The sequence below is a fragment of the Chiloscyllium plagiosum genome, unplaced genomic scaffold, assembly GCF_037043375.1.
Source record: "Chiloscyllium plagiosum isolate Xiang-an unplaced genomic scaffold, Cpla_swu_hap1 HiC_scaffold_34, whole genome shotgun sequence".
Classification (NCBI taxonomy): domain Eukaryota; kingdom Metazoa; phylum Chordata; class Chondrichthyes; order Orectolobiformes; family Hemiscylliidae; genus Chiloscyllium; species Chiloscyllium plagiosum.
The window spans coordinates 48,252,832-48,276,730 of NW_028270172.1; the positions used below are offsets into that span (position 1 = coordinate 48,252,832).

Here is a 23,899-nt window from a genome sequence, read left to right on the forward strand (position 1 = left end):
AAGGATAGCTACAGTGACTGTACTTTTTGTTGTTTTAGGAATTCAGAAGTTGGTACTAGCTGGAAGAATGGGAGAAGCAATTGAAACAACACAGCAGCTCTATCCAGGTCTACTTGAAAGAAAAACTAACCTCCTTTTTATGTTAAAGTAAGCAACAATGTGACATGACCGTCTTTGTATTTATACTGCATGAATTTTTCATTCTGCATATTTTTGCCCACGTGGCCTATTTGATAAAGACTGACACAAAATTGATCATATGTGGCAGTTTTTGTTAGTTACTGGAATCAAGAAAAATCTTAGTATTTACCTCTAAACATTAACATGTATATGTTCCATTTTATTCCTAGAAACAAAGTCTTTCAGGTGTTGAGCTTACTTTACCAACTCAATCATGCTATTGTTTTAATCAGTCTGGTAAACTATAGATTGGAGCGTTTAGAGAATGGAGAATTTGAGAAATGTTTGTCTTGTAATTTATCCTAGAGTTCGTCAATTTATAGAAATGGTAAATGGGACAGATAGTGAAGTGCGATGTTTAGGAGGCCGAAGTCCAAAATCACAAGACAGCTACCCAGGCAGTCCTAGAACCTTCAACAGTCCCAGCATGAGTCCCAACCATGGGAGCAATATTCACGTTCTAGCCACATGCAAAGGAAATGGTGCACACGGTCACTTTACAGGTAAATGGCTTGGAGAGAATCATCATGCAATAGTAATTTTTTTCATGTACTATTCTCTAGAACAGAAACAAATATTGCAGTGTTTCCTTGGAAAAGATTAAATAAGGCCACATTACATTCTAGTCATTTGTGATTGTGCTGCACGTTTATATTTGGCCTTTACACTTTAGCAGATGGGAGCTTAGACCTTTGTGCAACTTAGACACAATGCTTTAATCTGTCTTGTGATATTGCAAATAACACTTTTTTTCGTTTAAAATAATTAACTGCATCAGTTTCTTCCTTCTGCAGTATTTTGTTTTTGGGGCACTCTACCTTTGTAAAGATGGAATGTAAAACTAGCTTACAGGTGTATATTTTCCTTGAGGTTGAAAGACACTAAGTGTTGAGCATAGCTCAAATTTCCCAGAAATAAATGAAAAATGGTGTGATCAATTACAAGATCAGTATTTTGTTTAAAACTTAAGTGAATTGGTCATTGCCATTCTTGCTAAGAACTGCAACAGTTAAATATGTTATACAGAGCCAGATACATCAGTGTTAGTTATGAAGGGAAATAAGCTTGAAGTCCAAGGACTGAAATTGTTTTAATGAAATTTTGATTATGAATGTTGAGAATGGTCTTTCCAAATTATCCATAGAAAGTGAATTATCATTATTTATAGAGCCCTCAACTGGAACTTTGCAAATGACACTGACAATTCATACAGTTTTCTTGTGATTAATGAACAATGTTTAAATATCAGGCCAGATTATTAAATCTATGCTCCTTCATGGTAGTAATATTGATGTGGAAGTGCCATTGTTGGGCTGGGGTGGACAAAGTTTAAAAATCCCACAACTGGAGCAGCACTCTGAAAGCTAGTACTTCCACATAAACCTGTTGGGTTATAACCTGGTGTTGTGATTTTTGACATGGTAGTAATAGTTCATTTTTGTAAACTCTTAAGTTGTTCCCTCTTACGAGCCTGTGTCTATACATAATTTGAATTGCTTGTATTGCAATAGCTGCATGAGATTTGGTTGAAGCAGGAGAATTGGCGAATTTTTTGCCCTAGAGAAAGCACTTCATTGTCGAGGTTTGATTTTATCATTTTATTATTCATTCTATCTAAAATGAAGTGAATTTCTCCCAAGTGTTTGATACCTTTTGTTGTGAGCTCTTCTGAAATTTAATTCTATCTATTTTGAATCTCATCTTCAAATACAGCAGTGTAACAAATGAAATATATTCTGTGAAAAAAACAAACTATGATTAAGGGAATTGGTAATACTTTTACTAAAATGTACTAGCTAACACCCTGATCAATTAACTCTATGCAGCTTTGCCACTTTACTTAATCCTGTCTTCTCCAATCGTAATTCTGAATGAATTTTGATAGGCATTTTGTGTTCAAAATATTAAGCATTTCCTGAGGTAGCTTTTTATTTGACATTTTGTCTCTCTTAAACTGAAGTGTTGAGAACTGTTTCAAATTTTGCAGCCACATCTGTCGCATCTCGGAAAGTCAGATGAAAGAAAATATTCATAATTCAAAATATTTCTATTGATTAATCGTAGAAAAGTACTCCCTGCTATAATGACATTCCTGTGAGCTTTAACTGAAATTATCAATAAGTATTCCTGACCATTGCTCAGTAGAGCTAGCCTGAGACTATCTAGTACGTATTTTATGGGAACAACCATGTGGTCTGCTGATAGTAATCTTATGACTGTGTGGAGAGGATATGAAGCAGGATTGTTTGTATATGAAATGCCAAAACACGAATCGCCTCCACAATCCCTTTATTTAAAAACTGGTTAAATTTGCGAAATATGTAAGTTCATCCTCGCTGATTTTTCTCTCTCTCAAACGTTCAAATCTCTTGAGAAATTCAAATACTAAATTTCAGTGAAAATTGATTTATTTTGATGGTCTGTATCCATTTGTGATAATTTGAAATAATAATTTAGTAAAAATCCATATAATTCAAACATGATACTGGGACTAGAAAGCATTTTTACTGGGAACCCGAAGTGTACTTTGTATTCTTTATTATGCTCAACACCAGTAAGTTCAGACTGCCCTGCTGAACCAAATGCTGTAAGAGTTCAATAACAGTCAGTGCTGAGGAATCTTTGGTCTCTGGGGAGTCATCAGTCACTTGGCCCTGGAAAATTATTAGACCCAGTTATGTCAGGATATTTAAATTCTGGAATAAGTAGACTGCCCCAGCCTGGTAGCTGGGATTGCAGGTGGAATTGCACAATGGGAATTGATGCCTGGGTACTGGGGCTCATTATCATTATAGTTGCTTTTCCACTGCAGTCAAGATAGAGAAATATATGCATATGGATGTGGAAGAGGAGAGGGCATCAGCAGATGGGAAGGGACAGCTTGAATGAGAGGGGACTGAGTTGGATAGGATGGAGGCTGAGAGAGGGGGCGGAAAGAGGACATTAGTAAGTGAGGGGGAACTAAGTGACTATGGCCTGGAGAGTGTGAGTTAAGGGATGGTAGGGTTGATGCAACAGATGGATGGGGGGTAAGTTGGGGATGATGATTGAAAAGAGGACTATAGTAGCATAGAGTAGCTGTTCACAATGTGTGTGGGGAGCAGGGAGGATCTTCTGTCACTATGGATTATGGGGAGTTTGACTGAAAGCAAGGAACAAAGGCTTGTTGGTGACCATGAGTGAATACATACACAAAATATTGAGCTGCTTTTCTGGTATCTGGGACCACGTTAAGTTTTTATATATATATAAACTATATACCTGCATTGGCATCCCTGGGAAGCCTAGCCTTTGTTGCCAATTCATAATTGCCTATCTGTAAAGAGATGGTGGTTTTAAAATGGGTCCCATTAGAAAATATTTTAGCAATCTTGTTGTAGTCCTTTGATTTTCATGTACGTAATATACCAAGATTATGTTTCATTGTTGGCGTTGACTTTATCCTGTATTATATGTATTAACTCAATTGAATGTTGAAATGCTGAAGTCTCTCATTGTTTTTTCGTAAAAGCAACATCTTGACAATAATATAAGGTAAACAAAGGGAAAACCAATATTTCCACCCATTTGCACTTCACAACATCTTATTGTGAGTGCTGCAATTACATGATTCTTGGTCATATTTGGCCAGTCTTCTAAATTTTAGTGTTCCCAAAGTAATTCATTGGTTGTAAAGCAGTCCTGTCTGTATGCAGATTATAAATGAAAACAATTTCTGCTTTCTTGCTGAATAAACACCAATACTGCTCCTATTTATTTTAGTATTCTGTTCAATCTGTTGTAACAAATAACAGTAATTCCCCATTTAGTATTATATTACATTTTTGATGCATATACTTAATGTTTCTTTTAAAGTTGTATCAGGTTTTCCACTAATGTAAAAGCTGTTGTGGGCTGAGAGGTGATGAGATCAAGTGAGAGAGCAAGGGGAGTTGCAAATAAGAGGGTCAGGGAAAGTGAGTCAGCAATAAAGACCAGTCTAAAACAGGCCAAATCAATCTACATCACACTACATCAGCCAAGCATAATGCTACGTTAAAACAGAAACCACGGCACTCCGTACTGTCCCATTATAACAACGATGTTGTTATGGGAAGACTTAAAATAGCACAACATGAATTGAGAATTTACTGTATTTTAAGAATGTCCAGCTTTGTTCAATGGTAGTTTAAAATGAAAGAATCATATGCTCATTGGGTGACTTACTTTTTGTAAACTATTTTACAGTTATGAGGAGTGTGACCCTCTATTCCAATTGGGTAAAAAGAGATTTGCACCTTCACAACCAAAGGATACTGCAAAGCATTTTACAGCCAATGAAAGACTTCTAATTTTTCTGTAGTAAGCTCTCACAAACATCTGTTTTTAGTTGTTTCACAAAAGTAAATATTGACCAAAACACCAGCAAAACCTTTCTGTTCATAAATAGGTATACATGCAATTATTAATATGTGCCAACGAGCACAGATGGGACTTTATTCCAATGTCTTACCTGAGAAATCATACCACTGACGATGCATTGTACCCTTTGTGCTGTGCTGGAATAACAGCCTAGATTTTGTACACAAGAATACAATGGATTTGAACCTACATCTTTGAGTTCAACATCTCTGCGCCACAGCTGACGCCCTAGTTCTTAATTCAGAGCTTAATAGTTCACAAGTCCCCCCAAGTTTGCCAACAGTTTCACTTTTTGCTATTGTTCAGTAATTGAGGCTCGAGCTTGCTACTTCTTGGGATTTGCTTGAAACTTTACCTTGTATTTTAACTTGATTCAGGAAAATGCTCTTTTGTTTTGTCAAAGCATATTATTGCTGATGCTGTAGATCTGAAATGGAAACAGTGTTGCGACATCTAAGCAGGACTGGCGGCTTCTGTGGAGAAATAAATAGACTTTGAGTTTCTTCAGTATTTTATTTTAGTTTTTGTTTTATATATATTGACCAAGAAACTATTTTCTGTTATGCGATACACTCAATCAATCCTAAAATGTGTCTTGTACAAAGCAATTTAGGATGGATTTACATAGAGCTCAATGCAAACCTGTCTTAATACTAGCAATTCACTGGCACTCTGCACTGAATCTGCCATCCAGTACTACCCCATTCTCCTTCCTTAATCGTTTGAAGTACCAAATGCTAATTACAACCATAGTCAGATTTTGTTGCTGCCAATGGGAATTCCAGTTTGCTTGTGGGACAAGGAATCCCCATTTGCAAAGATGTGGTAACTAAGTGTAATAGTAAGAAGGACATATGTTATAGGGGCAGAACTCGACTGAGAGCGAGCGAGTGAATTACTTATCGATTCCATGCAATTTCACTTCATTGGTTGATTGAAAATGTTTAGATTTATGTATATTGCATATGTCTGGTTATGCCATTTAGAAGCAGGTTCAATATTATCCCACCTGTTCACAGCTATCTCCTCAGTATCTCTCAGATTCCATTTGATAACAGCTTCTCCTGTTTACCTAATATTGCTCTAGAGTGTGTGCATCAGCAGCACCTTTTAATGGGTAGTATTACAATTTTTGCCTATCCACTATGTTTTAAAAGTCTGTATGAACTTTTACCTACTTGCTACTGTCCTTGCATTCTTTGGGCATCTTTTGTATTCCTAAGTCTGAAATTTGAACACCAAGATCTGTTTGTATCCAATAATTTGAGATACTTGAAATCAATAGGATATTTTAACTGGAACTTTATGAACTGGCATTCTAACTGAACAGGCAAAAATTATGTCCCTGAAATACTGGAGGCTGCTTATATTATCATGATCTCTGCCTTGTCAGGTAAACCCTGGACTTGGTTACATGTTAACTAGACAAGTTCTTTCATAGGTTCAACATTGAGTCATTGTGGGCACCCCCTCAAAGACAAGCATAGAGTTTACTTGTCAACATAGGGCTGATGATAGAAAAACTGCGCACATCTTTTGAAATATCTGGACTCCCAGAAGTTTTGGCCACAGATAATGGGCCATCTTTTACCAGCAGAGACTTTGACTATTTCCTAAAGTAGAATGGCATTCACCGCATGAGGATAGCTCCATACCAAACATCATTAATGGTCTGGCAGAAAGAGCAGTCCAGGCTCTGAAGGCAGGTTTAAAGAAGCCGCCTACGGCTTCACTTGATACCAAACTGTCCCAGTTCCTATTTGATTATAGGACTATCCCCTCATGCAACTCCAGGAATAACTCCAGCAGAATTGCTGATAGGGAGAAGAGTTCGTACCAGTTTAAATCTGATCTTCCCAGACCTGGGGGCGGGGGGGGGGGGGGGGGGTGATGGTGGTGGTTGTGGTGGGGGGGGGGGGGACTGGTGGTGGTAGTGAGGGAGAGAGCTGTAAGACAGCATCAGAAACCCCTCCAGAGGAGGCTATGGCCTACTGGTATTATTGCTGGACTTTTTAATCACTACTAATCCAGAATTTTTAATCCAGAGACCCAGGAATCCTGCCGTGATAGATATTGGAATTTGAATGTGATAAAAAATCTGGAATTAATGGTCTAATGATGACCATGAATCAATTTTTGATTGTTGGGGAAAAAACCATCTGGTTCACTAATATACTGGCAGGGAGATTTGCTAGAGCTGCTCAGAAGGATTTAAACTAGTAAGGTGGGTGGGGGTGGGGGGAGTGGTGGTGGGACCCAGGGAAATAGTGAGGAAAGAGATCAATCTGAGACTGGTACAGTTGAGAACAGAAGCAAATCAATCAGTCAGGGCAGGCAGGGACAAGTTGGACTAATAAATTAAACTGCATTTAATTCAATGCAAGGGGCCTAACAGGAAAGGCAGATGAACTCCGGGCATGGTTAAGAACATGGGACTGGGATATTATAGCAATTACAGGGACATGGCTCAGGGATGGGCAGGACTGGCAGCTTAATGTTCCAGTACAGAAATGCTACAGGAAGGCTAGAAAGGGAGGCAAGAGAGGAGGGGGAAGTGGCGTTTTTGATAAGGGATAGCATTACCGCTGTGCTGAGGGAGGATATTCCTGGAAATACATCCAGGGAAGGTATTTGGGTGGGATGTGAGAAATAAAAAAGGGATGAAAACTTGACCTACTCTTGGAAAATAAGGCAGGGCAGGTGACTGAGGTGTCAGTGGGGGAGCACTTTGGTGCCAATGACAATAATTCCATTAGATTTAAAATAATGATGGAACAGGGTAGAGCAGATCTAAAAGTTCTAAATTAGAGAGAGGCCAATTTTGATGGTATTAGGCAAGAACTTTCAGAAGCAAATGTCCGCAGGTAAAGGGACGGCTGGAAAATGGGAAGCCTTCAGAAATGAGATAACAAGAATCCAGAGAAAGTCTATTCCTGTCAGGGTGAAAGGAAAGGCTGGTAGGTACAGGGAATGTTGGATGACTAAAGAAATTGAGGGTTTGGTTAAGAAAAAGAAGGAAGCATATGTAAAGTATAGACAGGATAGATCGAGTGAATCTTTAGAGTATAAAGGCAGTAGGAATGTACTTAAGAGGGAAATCAGCAAGGCAAAAAGGGAACATGAAATAGCTTTGGCAAATAGAATTAAGGAGAATACAAAGGGTTTTTACAAATACATTAAGGATAAAAGGATAACTAGAGAGAGAATAGGACCCCTCAAAGATCAGCAAGGTGGCCTTTGTGTGGACCCACAAAAAAATGGGGGGGGGGGGATACTAAACGAGTATTTTGCATCCGTATTTAATGTGGAAAAGGATATGGAAGATATAGAAAGCAGGGAAATAGATGGTGACACCTTGCAAAATGTCCATATTACAGAGGAGGAAGTGCTGAAAGTCTTGTAATGGATGAAGGTAGATAAATCACCAGGACCTGATCAGGTGCACCCTAGAACTCCTGTGGAAAGCTAGAGAAGTGATTGCTGGACCTCTTACTGAGATATTTGTATCATCGATAGTCACAGGTGAGGTGCCGGAACTGGAGGTTGGCTAACGTAGTGCCACTGTTTAAGAAGGGTGGGAAGGACAAGCCAGGGAACTATAGACCAGTGAGCCTGATGTTGTTGGTAGGCAGGTTGTTGAAGAGAATCCTGAGGGACAGGATGTACATGTATTTTGAAAGGCAAGGACTGATTAGGGATAGTCAACATGGCTTTGTGTGTGGGAAATCATGTCTCTCAAACTTGATTGAGTTTTTTTGAAGATGCAACAAAGAGGATTGATGAGGGCAGAGCGGTAGATGTGATCTGTATGGACTTCAGTAAGGCGTTTGACAAAGTTCCCCATGAGAGACTGGTGAGCAAGGTTAGATCTCATGGAATACAGGGAGAACTCTCCATTTGGATGCAGAACTGGCTCAAAGGTAGAAGACAGAGTGGTGTGGGAGGCCTGTGACCAGTGGAGTGCCACAAGGTCCTCTACTTCATTTATATAAATGATTTGGATGGGAGCATGAGAGGTATAGTTAGTAAGTTTGCAGATGACACCAAAATTGGAGGTGTAGTGGACGGCGAAGAAGGTTACCTTAGACCTTAGATTATAACAGGATCTGGACCAGATGGGCCAATGGGCCAAGAAGTGGCAAATGGAGTTTAATTCAGATAAATGCGAGGTGCTGCATTTTGGGAAAGCAAATCTTAGCAGGACGTATGCACTTAATGGTAAGGTCCTCGGGAGTGAACAAAGAGACCTTGGAGTGCAAGTTCATAGCTCCTTGAAAGTGGAGTCACAGATAGATAGGATAGTGAAGATGGCGTTTGGTATGCTTTCCTTTATGGGTCAGAGTATTGAGTACAGGAGTTGGAAGGTCATGTTGCGGCTGAACAGGACATTGGTTAGGCCACTGTTGGAATATTGCGTGCAATTCTGGTCTCCTTCCTATCGGAAAGATGTTGTGAAACTTGAAAGGGTTCAGAAAGGATTTACAAGGATGTTGCCAGGGTTGGAGGATTTGAGTTATGGGGAGAGGCTGAACAGGCTGGGGCTATTTTCCCTGGAATGTCGGAGGCTGAGGGGTGACCTTATAGAGGTTTACAAAATTATGAGGGGCATGGATAGGGTAAATAGACTTTTCCTTGGGATCGGGGAGTGCAGAACTAGAGGGCATAGTTTTGGGGTGAGAGGGGAAAAATATAAAAGAGACCTAAGGGGCAACGTTTTCACCCATAGGGTGGTATGGGTATGGATTGAGCTGCCAGAGGATGTGGTGGAGGCTGGTACAGCTACAACATTTAAAAGGCATTTGGATGGGTATATGAATAGGAAGGGTTTGGAGGGATATGGGCCGGGTGCTGGCAGGTGGGACTAGATTGGGTTGGGATATCTGGTCGGCATGGATGGGTTGGACCGAGGGGTCTGTTTCCATGCTGTACATCTCTATAACTCTCTGACTCATGTCCTTTTAGTGTAGGAAATCTGCCAGCCTTACCTGGTCTGGCCTACATGTGACTCCAGACCCACAGTTATGTGGTTGGGGGTTGTTGAGAACTGCCCTATGTCCTTGGACTCAGAGGGGGAGGGCTGTAGTCGGTCAGCCAGGTGGACCTCAGAGAATATGAATTCCCTGATTGGATTAACAACCCCAATTTGGGAGCCTTGGCAGTCAAAACCAGGAATGTCAGACATTTTGTTCAGGTGAGCTATAGAGAGAGGTTGAATAGACTGGGGCTGTGTTATCTGGAGAGTCAGAGGCTGAGGGGTGATCTTTATAGAGTTTTTATTGAAGGCAAAGTTGTATTATTTAAGTGACTTATGCTGTAAATAAAGTTTAACTTTGATGTGTACGCCCCTGCATTATGTTTCTATTACTTAGTGTGTGTTTTTACATTGATTACGTGGACCTCTTGATCAACCGGAATATTTAATCAACCAGCACCCTCCTGGTCCTGTGGGTGCCAGTTAATATTAGGTTTGCTATATTTGAATAATTACAATTATATTTGATCATATAATTTGGGCATTGTTGCCAAGGCCAGTATTTATTTCCCATCCCTAGATATACTAATGATGAGTTTCTTTAGTACTTGGTAGTCACTTCAAAGGATAGTTAACAGTCAGCTATGTAAATGTGAGTATGGAATATATGTAGGCCAGACCAGCTAAGGACAGCTTGCTGAAAGGACATTGCTGAACCAGATATGTTTTTATCGCAGATCAACAGTTGCATAATCACCAGTACTGATGCTAGTCTTTTAGTCCAGGTTTATTTTGTTTGGTAATTTAACTTCACAGGCTGCCATGATGGGATTTAAAATCAGGTGTATATATCATTAGTCTAATTTGCTTGTTTGCTGTCCAGTGATGTAACAACAGTGCCATCAAACCATACGTACTGAGGGATAGGATTTATGAGTATCTGGAAAGACATTGCTTGATTAGGGACAGCCAGCACGGATTTGTGAAGGGTAGGTCTTGCCTTACAAGTCTTATTGAATTCTTTGACGAGGTGACCAAGCATGTGGATGAGGGTAGAGCAGTGGATGTAGTGTACATGGATTTTAGTAAGGCATTTGATAAGGTTCCCCATGGTAGGCTTATGCGGGATAGAGGAAGGCATGGGATAGAGAGAAATTTGGCCATTTGGATAGAAAACTGGCTAACCGGTCGAAGTCAGAGAGTGGTGGTAGATGGTAAATATTCAGCCTGGAGCCCAGTTACAAGTGGAGTTCCGCAGGGATCAGTTCTGGGTCCTCTGCTGTTTGTAATTTTTATTAATGACTTGGATGAGGGAGTCGAAGGGTGGGTCAGTAAGTTTGCAGATGATACGAAGATTGGTGGAGTTGTGGATAGTGAGGAGGGCTGTCGTCGGCTGCAAAGGGACTTAGATATGATGCAGAGCTGGGCTGAGGAGTGGCAGATGGAGTTCAACCCTGTCAAGTGTGAGGTTGTCCATTTTGGAAGGACAAATAAGAATGCGGAATACAGGGTTAACGGTAGGGTTCTTAGTAAGGTGGAGGAGCAGAGGGATCTTGGGGTCTATGTTCATAGATCTTTGAAAGTTGCCACTCAGGTGGATAGAGCTTGTAAGAAAGCCTATGGTGTATTAGCGTTCATTAGCAGAGGGATTGAATTCAAGAGTCGTGAAGTGATGTTGCAGCTGTACAGGACCTTGGTTAGGCCACATTTGGAGTACTGTGTGCAATTCTGGTCGCCTCACGTTAGGAAAGATGTGGAAGCTTTGGAGAGGGTGCAGAGAAGATTTACCAGGATGTTGCCTGGAATGGAGAATAGGTCGTACGAGGATAGGTTGAGAGTGCTAGGCCTTTTCTCGTTGGAACGGCGAAGGATGAGGGGTTTATAAGATGATCAGAGGAATAGATAGAGTAGACAGTCAGAAACTTTTTCCCCGGGTGCAACAGAGTGTTACAAGGGGACATAAATTTAAGGTGAAGGGTGGAAGGTATAGGGGGGGATGTCAGGGGTAGGTTCTTTACCCAGAGAGTGGTGGGGGCATGGAATGCGCTGCCTGTGGGAGTGGCAGAGTCAGAATCATAGGCAATCTTTAAGCGGCAATTGGATAGGTACATGGATTGGTGCTTAAGCTAGGACAAATATTCGGCACAACATTGTGGGCCGAAGGGCCTGTTCTGTGCTGTATTGTTCTATGTTCTATAAATCAACTTTTGATCCAGGTCCCCTCACCAAAGCAATTAAATTGCACTCATTCTACAAGTGGATGGCCAATCCTTGGCCACATTACAAGTAGACCAATGGATGACCATTAATCTGAAACATTGTCTCTGGTTCTGCCTCCATAGATGCAGCCAGACTTGTTCAGTGTTTCTGACATTGTTTGCTTTCAATTCCAATTTCCAGCAATAACAACATTTTGCTTTTTTACAGTTAGGCAGTTATTTGTGTAATATTAATCATTTCAGTGTCTCCGTATTGAACTCTGAGTTTACAATTTTTAATGTAAAGCAGAGCATCTGGAAGATTATGCTTCATAGTGGCTTTCAGTAAAGCATCAAAATTAAAGTTGTTTCTCATTAGGTGTTTTCTGGCTTTTCTTGAAAGCTTTGACAATGTGTGTTTGTGTAAAGTAATGCTGTGCTTTGTGTTTGTCAAAGATTTCAAGATGATTGTAGTCAAGTTTTCAATCTACTCATAGCTCTTTTTTTATTGTGTTTTACAACTTTTATACTTCTGAACTAATGTAATTGAGCTGACACATATGGGTTTAATGTTTTTCATATTTTGGCAGGTTATGAAAATAATTGTAGCAATGGTATAATATCAAATAAAGGGCATCAATCTAGCAGTCACAAGCACTCAGCCTTGTGTTTAAATACATCAGAACTAAATAGTTTAAATGCTGCAAGATCTCAACAATCAAACAGCTGTAGCAGAGACAAGTAAGTGTTTTGGTTTAACTTTTCTTCAATTTGTTTTTCTTATTTGTTGGGCTGGCATGTTGACTTGAACACCTAACATATTTTTCACATTCCATCCTGCCCTAGTCTTAAAATATTTGCTTCTGATCACAGTTATATTTTTGAATAATTAGACAGTATCACAGCTGGCAGGTTTGTATAGTTAAAACATGACTGTTTTGTAATAATTTATAGTACTGAAGATGACTGTTAAAATATATCAGCTTGTGGAACTGATGTGGATGACAAAATGCCTTACACAATTTAGTTTTGTTAGTGCTGTAAAACACAGAAGTTGTTAACGTTCTTATCATGTTGTGTTGCACTCCCACAATACTAAATCAAATACTTTTGGAACAGATATAGCAGCACAAAACTGGTTATCCATGGGGCTGTGTGGAACGCAGCAGTAGAATTGTATTCAACCACAATCTGTAACTTTCTGGTTCAGCGCATTCTTCACTCCAGCACTGTGATCAAGCCTAATCTTGGTTTACTTTGGACTGTTGGAATAGTACCAGGCATAGCTGAAAATAAGATGGCAACCTGGTGAAGCTACAACACAGGACTGCATTAATTGCTCAACAATGGAAATGGCAATTATGGATAGAGCTAAGCAATCCCATGACCAGTGGATCAGATTAAAGCTCTGCAGTCCTGCTATGTCTAGTCTTGAAAGTTGGTGGAGGAAGGGGCTGTAAAAAAAAAACAAACAAAAAAAATCCTGATCCTCAATGATGTTGGAGCCCAGTACATGATTGCAAAAGACAATGTTGAGTGAAAAAGCTGAAGAATTTCAGCAAAACGTAGCAAGTAGCTGATCCGTCCTGAGGTCCCCACATTAAGGCCCACGTTCAGCCAGTTTGATTCAGTTTTCATATCTTTGAGAAACAACTGAAGGCATTGTCAGAACCTTTGCTGTATACAATGTCTGCTGTACTACAGAAGGCTTGTGCTCTTGACCTTGCTAATCCCATAGCTCAGTTGTTCCAGTAGAGCTACAGCACAGGCATCCACTGATGTTGTGGTAAATTGGTGAGATACATCCCATTGTTGGAAAGCATAGCTAATCCAATCCAGCTAATTACCACTACATTAGTATACTCCATTGCCATTAAGGTGATGGATAATACTATCAAGCAGCACTTGCATTTCAATAATTCACTCCCCAATATTTAGTTGGGCTATCCCATGTGATTGGTGATACTTCCATTGATTAGTCTTATCAAGCACAAAGGAGATGGTTGTTGGTGTTGACCAATCTATGCTCAAGGACATTGCGACTTGTTCTACAGGGCAATATTTTATGTCCAGCCATCTTCAGCTGCTTTGTCAATGACCTTCCCTCCAACATAAGATCAGAGATGGGTGTGTTCACTCAGGATTTCACTGTTTACAAATTCTCACACTCAATCATTCCATGGTTGCATGCAGCAAGACCTGGGCAGTATAAGCTTTTTGGGTTAATGTGTGCCAAGTAACACACACCAAAACAGTAGAGGGCAAGACATACTCCAGCAGAAGAGAATCCAACCACCTCCTATGCTATTCAATAACACCAACACCACCAAATCCCTACCATCAACATTCTGAGATTACCAGTTACCAGAAGTTGAACTGATCAGCCATGTATATACTCGAGTGACAAAAGCAGGATAGAAAATCATTCATCTGATTCCCTGAAGCTTGCCTACATCTATAAGGCACAAGTCAAGAGTTTGATTTAAGGTGCTTTTTTTGCCTGGCTAATTGCTGCTCCAATATCAGCCAAGAAACATTACACTATGTAAGTCAAAACAAACCCACTGGTGATCTAAGTATCTACTTCCTGCACCACTCAGCAGTGTGTACCATCTGCAAGATACATTCAGTACTCATTTCTCTGCTTTCATTAAAAGCACCTTTCAAACCCAGAATCTCTAAAATGTAGGTCACAGACAGTAAGTGCAAGGAAACATCACCACCGCCTTCACATTTCCTGCAGGACACACACTGCTCCCTGACCTTTAACAATATCGCCATTGTTTCACTGATACTGAATTAGAATCCTGCATTTCTTTCTTTCCTTTTCTCGCTCTCTCTCTGCTCCCTCTCTCTCCTTCGCGCTCTCTCTCTCTCTCGCGCGCGCTCTCTCTCTCGCACTCTCTCGCGCGCTCGCTCTCCCTCTCGCGCTCGCTCTCTCTCTCGCGCTCGCTCTCCCTCTCGCGCTCGCTCTCCCTCTCGCGCTCGCTCTCCCTCTCTCGCGCTCGCTCTCCCTCTCTCGCGCTCGCTCTCCCTCTCTCGCGCTCGCTCTCCCTCTCTCGCGCTCGCTCTCCCTCTCTCGCGCTCGCTCTCCCTCTCTCGCGCTCGCTCTCCCTCTCTCGCGCTCGCTCTCCCTCTCTCGCGCTCGCTCTCCCTCTCTCGCGCTCGCTCTCCCTCTCTCGCGCTCGCTCTCCCTCTCTCGCGCTCGCTCTCCCTCTCGCGCGCTCGCTCTCCCTCTCGCGCGCTCGCTCTCCCTCTCGCGCGCTCGCTCTCCCTCTCGCGCGCTCGCTCCCCCTCTCGCGCGCTCGCTCCCCCTCTCGCGCGCTCGCTCCCCCTCTCGCGCGCTCGCTCCCCCTCTCGCGCGCTCGCTCCCCCTCTCGCGCGCTCGCTCCCCCTCTCGCGCGCTCGCTCCCCCTCTCGCGCGCTCGCTCCCCCTCTCGCGCGCTCGCTCCCCCTCTCGCGCGCTCGCTCCCCCTCTCGCGCGCTCGCTCCCCCTCCCTCGCTCCCCCTCCCTCTCTCTTTTTCTCTCTTGCTGTCTTTTTCTCTCTTGCTGTCTTTTTCTCTCTTGCTGTCTTTTTCTCTCTTGCTGTCTTTTTCTCTCTTGCTGTCTTTTTCTCTCTTGCTGTCTTTTTCTCTCTTGCTGTCTTTTTCTCTCTCGCGCTCTCTCTCGCGCTCTCTCTCGCGCTCTCTCTCGCGCTCTCTCTCGCGCTCTCTCTCGCGCTCTCTCTCGCGCTCTCTCTCGCGCTCTCTCTCGCGCTCTCTCACGCGCGCTCTCACGCGCGCTCTCACGCGCGCTCTCACGCGCGCTCTCACGCGCGCTCTCTCTCGCGCGCTCTCTCGCGCGCTCGCTCTCTCTCTCTCTCGCTCTTTCTCTCTTTTTCTCTCTCGCTCTTCCCCCCCCCCCCTCTCCCTTTTGTTTTGAACAGTGACTATATCTACACCATTTTAAGGATGTAGCTCCTTCTTAAGGTCATTTGGGGCTGGGCAATGTATTCATCCTAAGAATGAATTTTAAAAATGTTAGGGATTATTTTTTGCCTCCTTGTGCATGGAGGAGAGGAATGAAGAGCTTTTTTGTTAAAAATGCCTTCCCTTATACTGCATGATAGATTCGCACACTGCCATGAAGCCACTTATGTGGTGTGTTTCCAAAGTCAGCTGGAATCCCTGAAGGAGTGAAATCTGAATAAATCAGTTTTTATTTTGTCTGCTCCTTGAAGAAAGCTTTGTGTGCTTGAGAAGAAATTAATCTTCCATACGTGTTGGGGAAGGGAAAAGAATTGAGTTAAAAATATTTCATGGAGCACTGGGGAAATAACCAGTTTCTAGAGTTTTGTATGGTTGTTAGTGTAATGCTGTTTAAAATTATTTCACACTAGTTTGAGGGCAATTGTTTTAAAAACTGCAATTTTCTTTGTAGATTTGATTGCTTTGTCATTTCTTCTATTTATCTTGTTCTGTAGCACCGATATAGATATGGAGACTGAGCACTACACCAATGGGGTGGCAGACTCATCATCCAATGGCCTCCTTAATGGCAGTTCGAAGCATGACCATGAAATGGATGAAAATGATACTGATATGGGTATGAATATTTAACTCTATAAATGAGAAAAGACAATCTGTTTATTGAGTGCAGATACTGTACCCTGAAAAAAGGTTGCATCCAGAAAGTTGGTTTTACCTTCCCTTGTTACAAGTTAGCTGATTTGTAGATTCCTAGCATTTTTTTTTGTCCTATTTTTGAGTTTGCTTATTGAGATCACTGATGAATTGTGTGCAGCATGCTGCATTGCTGACTGAGAATGCATGCAAGGATGAGAGTAAGCACAAATCATTTTTAAAAGTTAAAATGGAAGATGTCTAATAAAATACTATCACTTGTCACTTCACAATCAAGTCAAATTTTTTTTTATTTCAAAAATATACTTTATTCATAAACTAATTTGATGGTCTGTACAGTTGGTCATGCCATACATATGTAAACATGTACATACAGAGATCAGAATTTATCATTTTTATACAGGTCTGTACATTTTTCAATCATATGCCCATATAATTAGCTGAGGCGTCAGCAGAGCCCAAATGACTGCATGGGCCCCCTGTTCTTCTTAGGCAGGCAGACTTTACACAGTGGTCTTTCCCCACCGCGCCTTGGCGGCAGCTGCCCCAAGCTTCAGCGCGTCCCTCAACACGTAGTCCTGGACCTTGGAATGTGCCAGTCTGCAACACTCAGTCGGGGTCAACTCCTTCAGCTGGAAGATCAGCAGGTTTTGGACCACCCAGACAGCGTCCTTCACCGAGTTGATGATCCTCCAGGCACAGTTGATGTTCGTCTCAGTGTGCGTCCCGGGGAACAGGCCGTAGAGCACGGAGTCCCGCGTCACGGCGCTGCTCGGGACGAACCACTTCTGCAAATAATTTACAGAAAGAGACATGTTTTACTTTGGCCTCTAAGTGTGTTTTCGTTTGTCTTTCACTTGCCCCACCACTTTACACTGCTACTGTGATTCTAAAGATTTAGTCTTTTGCTGAGGTGAATTATCAGCCACTCAGCAGCCAGTTTGAGAAGGATTAACAAAAACAGAAATTATTGGAACAGCTGAGCAGGCCTGGCAGCATCTGTGGAGAGAAATCAGAGTTAATGTTTTGGGTTTAGTGACCCTTACTCAGACCTGCTCAGCTTTTTTACCAATTTCTGTTTTTGTTTCTGATTTACAATATCTGCAGTTCTTTTGGTTTTTGTTGAGAAGGTTTAACTTTATTCTGCTTACAACTTTCACAATCAACTCAACAAGGACTCTTGAAAAGGATCGTTTCAATCCATTGCTGAATTTGGTTTAATAATCTTATTTGCTTTACTAAAATATGATGAAACGCTGAGAATTTGGGGTGCTCAGGGGATTTTCTAAAGCGTCCTTATTATCAAAACTATCATGTACATGTAGTACACTGGAGATCCTGCATGTATTTCCTGAGGAGTTTACTTTTTTCCCTCATCTGTATATTTCTAGAGCCCTGAGAACAGGATGCATTTAGTTCTCCTGTTTAATTAGTTTCCCACTTCACTACCATTTTCAAAGTCCCCTTCTTTTGACAGGGGAATATCCAGGAATCTATTTTGTTGTCCTTCTAGATTGGACAGCGTGGCTCTTGTAAGGTTACAGTACCCCCAGGTGATTTCTAGCCAAATCATGGAATAGGATCAGAGAATGGTAATAGTGCAGTTGAAGATCCCTCAGCCAATTTTGTCTGTGCTGGCTATCTGCAAATCCAGTGTATCTACTGTCATTTCCCTTTTTTCAATTTCAGTTTGAAAACAGAGTGAATTTGCCTCAGCGCACTCAATAGCATATGCCAGATCCCTTATCATTTGGTATATGTAAGCTTTGTTCCTTCTTTCTATTGCCACTAATTCTTGTGTTGATTTACCTTGAATCTGTGGCCTCTGGTTCCTGGTCCTTCCACCAATGGAAATAATTTCTCTTTCTCTATCCGTGGGCGGCACGGTGGCACAGTGGTTAGCACTTCTGCCTCACAGCGCCAGAGACCCGGGTTCAATTCCCGCCTCAGGCAACTGACTGTGTGGAGTTTGCACATTCTCCCCGTGTCTGCGTGGGTTTCCTCCGGGTGCTCTGGTTTCCTCCCACAGTCCAAAAATGTGCAGGTTAGGTGAATTGGCAACGCTAAATTGCCTGTAGTGTTAGATGCAGGGGTAAATGTAGGGGAATGGATATGGGTGGGTTGCGCTTTGGCGGGTCGATGTGGACTTGTTGGGCTGAAGTGCCTGTTTCCACACTGTAAGTAATCTAATCTAATCCAGTTCACTCATGATTTTCAATACCTCTATCAAATCTCCACTTTCCCTTCTCCGAGAACAGTCCCAGCTTGTTGAATCCATCTTTATAACTGAAGTTCCTCATCCCTGTAACAATTTTCCTGAATTTTTTTCTGCACCATCTTTAATGCCTTCACATCCTCCTTAAAATGCTGTCCTCCAACTGGTTTTATAAATCAGCATGGTTTTGGGACGGTCATGAAGTGTTCTTTAGATCAGGCCTGGACCTCCTCTCTCCAAAGTATTAACCTTTGCTGGTGTTTAAAATGCTTGCCTATGGAAAGGAGGCTATTCATGCATCAGTACCTAAAGTGGTGGAGCAGAACTACCATCTTTGGTTGGAAGTACCCTTGAAGTTTTAGCATCAGGTGTTCTGCCAGTGGTGTTTGTGATGTGTCCTCAGTTGATTTATGCCAGGATATGGTGTTTGTTTTTAGAAAGGTCTTTAAGATTTGCACATGTGCAGACTGCATCGACAAGCTCTTCATTGGGCAGCTTTCACATAAAGGTCTGAACCTATATGCACTCACCCCCAGTAAACTGACAGGTTCTGCAATATGTCATACAATATTTGTCCATGAGATGTTGTCTGATCAATTGATATCAGACTACATTACATTGGATCACATGACTTCCACAAATACTTTTTTTTAAAACTTTTTGAAATGGCTAGGTCCCTTTTTCATTCAGAATCTTTATTTGTAGCTTTATTTGTTATGCCAGCAACTGTTGTGAGAAGTTACATGCATCGGAAGGCCACCCAAGAACAGGCAAGGTACGAAAGAGAGGAAGTCATTCTCTCCACTTGTTCTTGTACTCCAACTCTTGACCCCCACCCCAAACTACCATACCTCATGCACAATTTCAGGCCAAACATGGTTTCTCTGATATTGTACATCTGTTAAACAAAGGATGTTCTATTGCCATTTAGAGTCCCTGTGTGTTTCATGCTCTACATGTGTACTGAAGCATGTCCATATGTTTTATTTTACGCTTTTCAGGGGTTTCATATTGCTGTTTCAGTCTATTACTTTGTTAAATATTTTGAACTGTCTGTGTTTTTTTGGAATTGTTACAATTCATATTTAAATATTCACTAGTTTGTAATAATTTTATCACCAATGACAAGTGAGTGACCCTATTAATTTTCTGGGTGCAGATGAACCATGATATTTATTAGACTCCTTTTTTAAACCATTACTTCTAACTTTTCTTGCCAAGTGTTTTCTTGCCTAATAGTTTGGATGCTGATTTTCTAGTATATAATGAAAAGTAACATGAAAGGGACAATTAGTTACAGCAGTATCTTTTTTAATTGTAAAACAAGAATGACAACGACAAATCAAAGGTCTTTGGTTCCATATCACTTACCTAACAATGTTAATAAATGGAGTTAATATACACATCAGGCATGTTCAAGTTAGTGGCTGAATGGTCCACTCTTGGTCCTATTATCACTTCAATGGCAAACTAAATCCTGGGCAATCTTTGTAGGTTATGTGTCGAGCAAGTCCACATGACTAGCTGCAGTTTACATGAGCCAAAGTTTTAAAAAAAAAACTATCTACGTTTTTAGCCTATCCATTCATCTATTTAGTAAAAGAATGAATATAGATAAGACTTCAGCTTTTAGTTTACGTGGTTAGACTTGCCAACCAAATGTTTCTGATGTGCTCAATAACCTTTAGAACTTTTATTTCTGATTCAGGTTGCTTTCAATTTTATTCCTCATCTGACTGCTATCCTGTTTTAACGTAACAAATTAGCTTGATGTTTTTTCATGGATTCTTGACAGAAATAGACTTGACTCAATCACGACGCCAGCTTTGTGGTGGCAGCCAGGCAGCGATCGAACGCATGATTCATTTTGGGCGTGAACTGCAAACCGTGAGTGAGCAGCTGAGAAGAGAATGTGGCAAAAACACAGCCAATAAAAAAATGTTACAGGTACCAAAGTAATACAAATTTGGGCTGGGCTTAGAATTTGTACGTTAATGAAAATTTAATTTTAAAAACACACCTCCCAAGGCAAAACACAAATCAGTTTGACTCCATCAGTAGTAATCTTGTCTCCTCAGACATTTTAGGTATTGTATGTAAATCTTGTTCCAGGATTTAAACCTTTAATCTAGGCTGACATGTTAGTGCCACATAGGAAGCCTGGTTATACACTGAAGGCACAGGACATTAAACGGAAGCAGAGATAGAAAGTTGGTTAAAAGACAGAAAGCTAAGTGTAGAGTTTAGTAAATGTTTTGGACAAGAGGAATGTAAACTTGTGAGCATCCCATTATCTTGTTCATATTTCTCTGGTGTAGGAATCCCAAATATCAGAACTTGCTAGAAGGCATAACATAATTTTTAATTGTTAAAAGAGCAAAGGCAGGATTAAAAATATTTTGATGGGGAGGGTTACTAAAACTGGAATGACCTCCACAAAAGAGGTGGAGGGGCCACATGGTGGCTCAGTGGTTAGCACTGCTGCCTCAGAGCACCAGGGATCCAGGTTCAGTTCCAACCTTGGATGACTGCCTGTGTGGAGTTTGCCCATTCTCCCCGTGGGTTTCCTCCGGGTGCTCTGATTTCCTCCCACAGTACTAAGATGAGCAGGTCAGGGTGAATTGGCTAAGCCACTGGCTTGGCCAGCATTTGTTGCCCTTGAGAAGATAATGGTAAGCTGCCTTCTTGAACCATGTGCTTTAGATAGACCCATAATGCCCTTAAGGGAGGAAATTCCAGGATTTTGATCAAGCAGCACTGAAGGAATGGCAATATTTTCAAGTCAGGATGGTGAGTGACTTGGAAGGGAACTTATAGGTGGTGGTATTCCCATAATTTGCTGCCCTTGTCGTCCTCGTTGGAAGTAATCAAGGAGTTTGAAAGGTGCAGTCTAAGGATTCTTGGTGAATTTCTGCTGTGCATCTTGTAAACAGTACAGACTGCTGCTACTGAATACTGGTGGTGATGGGGAGTGGATGTGGTGTTAAATCAAACAGGCTGCTTTGTTGTGGATGGTATCAAGCTTGTTAACTTGCTGGAGCTGCACTTATTCAGGCAAGTGGAGTATATTTCATCACCCTCCTGATTTGAGATTTTTATTGAGTCAGGAGGTGAGTTGCTAGTTGTACATTTTCGAACGTCTGACCTGGCTTTGTTGCCACTATATTTATATGGTGAGTCTAATTCAGTTTCTGGTCAGTGCTAATCCCCTGAAAGTTGGTAGTTTAAGAATTCAGTCAATAACACATTGACATTTAATGTTGGAAAATGAATATCTTGGAGGAGATGGTCATTGGGTAACATTTTGTATGGCATGAATATTATTGTGTCACTTGCCAGCCCAAGGCAGGATATTGTCCAGACCTTGTTGCACATGAGCATGGACTGATGCACTATCTGAGGAATTGTGATTGGTGCTGAGCATGATACTATTATCAGCAAACATCTCTCTTCTCTCCGCTCCTTTTCCCCCCCCCCCCCCCGCAGAAAAAAAACCTTATGATGGAGGGAAGCTTTAAAGCCTGATATGAAGCAACATCTCGATATTGTAAAATTCACAACAGCTTTATTGGAAGATTGAGCATTCCCATTAAGGCGACATGTCAGGATGAGTAGAGACCCCACAAAGATTTAACGTTAGAGACAGGTCAAACAGAACACAAAATTGGACTATTTGAAGGAAGCGGTTCTTAAGATACTAAATTGCTTCGAAGTTAAATATTAAATCATGAGCTGAACAAATACATACACTCTTGTAGTCAATAGGACCAACAGCTCGGGATGTTACTGGCCACCCAAAATATGAAAGAAGGCATGGCCATGTTTGAAGAACTTCAAGCTTTCAACAGTTACTTTAATCTCAGAACAAACAAAATTTTTGGAAGAGCAAGGTTTAACAGAAGGATTCATCATCCTGAGCAATCCATAAACCATTTCATTAATAATGTCTCGAGATTAGTAAGAAAATTACTGACAATAAAGCTGTGAAATTAGAATTCTCATGGGCAGAATTATTGACGAGTATCAGATTTATTACCGTCCAAAGAAAATTTGATTTAGGAGGAAAGTATTTAAATTGTGCTAAAAACAGAAACAAAGAAGAATTGCAGTCATGTCCTGAGAAGAACAATTTTACCACAGGAGAGCAACAGAATACGTACATCTATAAAGTATAAACTCACTAAAGTCTCCTGTGTCATGCCAATACAAACAGTAAGACAAACAGCAGATACTAACAGTCACTCAGTGTTATGACAATAAGCAAATGCTTCACAGGTGCAAGCAATGCTGTGACAGAAGAAATCTGGATCTGTAAAACTTCAGGACACTTGCAGAAGGTGTGCAAAAATATGATAGTTTCAAAGCAGCAAAAAACCATATTGTACCAGCTACCGTTAGAAAAGATGTCTGATGCATTCCTGGGAGAATTTGTTGATTTTAGCTGACTGAAGTTCAACTAACCTTTTTATCAATGGGCATCTTATTAATTTTAACCTTGATACAGGGGCGTGACACTGTCTTAGCAGATCGAGTACCATTGCTAAAAGAAATAGAAATTGCAGCCTACAGATGTGAAACTGTAGTCCATGTAGAATAATACTCAATGTTAAAAGTATACCACAAGGAATGGGTTCTGGTGCCGTGACAGTGACTCTGCCTATAGCCCAGGAGGCCTGGGTTCAAGTCCCACCTGCTCTAGAAGTGTGTGATAACATGTCTGTTCCGGTTAATTGGAAAGTATCTATATTACAAGCAACAATGCAAAACAGCGTGTAAGAGCATTGAGAATTTATGCACAATCATTACTTTTCACTTTTGAGTATGCACACATATCATCACCTCGACATAACCTGAGGCAGCAAAAGGAATTCAGCCAGTTCCAAGGCAGTGACTGGTCCAGGAATACACCATCATTGTGCAGCTGTTCATGAGACATTTGGTAGATAATTTCATTGACCTTTCTGAACACATGGCAGAACCCAAAAAGAGAAAGGAATCTATTTAGATTACCTATGATAGCGTAATAGAAATGACACAAAGATAGGTGAAGGGACAAGTAGTGTTGAGAAAGCAGGGATACTGCACAAGGACTTGATGGGCTTGGAGAATGGCAAAGCAATAGGCAATGGAATACAGTGTGAGGTTATGCACTTCAAAGAATAGAGGCATACATTACTTTCTAAATTGGGAAAAGCTTCAGAAATCTGAAGCACAAATGAACTTGGGAGTCCTAATTCAGGATTCTCTTAAAGTTAATGTGCAAATTCATTTGGCAATTAGGAAGATAAATGCAGGGTTAGCTGCCTTGAA

The 23,899-nt window shown here is 41.2% G+C and overlaps 1 protein-coding gene across 3 annotated transcripts in view; it reads left to right on the forward strand.

The window, feature by feature from the left end:
* ranbp9 (RAN binding protein 9) overlaps positions 1–23,899 on the forward strand; it is a 98,620-nt gene that overhangs the window by 65,490 nt on the left and 9,231 nt on the right. For all 3 annotated transcript variants that reach the window (XM_043719041.2, XM_087978658.1, XM_043719042.2), the window contains 5 exons: positions 39–147; positions 487–683; positions 12,342–12,492; positions 16,215–16,336; positions 20,385–20,536. In XM_043719041.2, coding sequence (XP_043574976.1) covers positions 39–147; positions 487–683; positions 12,342–12,492; positions 16,215–16,336; positions 20,385–20,536 — 731 coding nt within the window. The remainder of the gene's footprint in view (positions 1–38; positions 148–486; positions 684–12,341; positions 12,493–16,214; positions 16,337–20,384; positions 20,537–23,899) is intronic.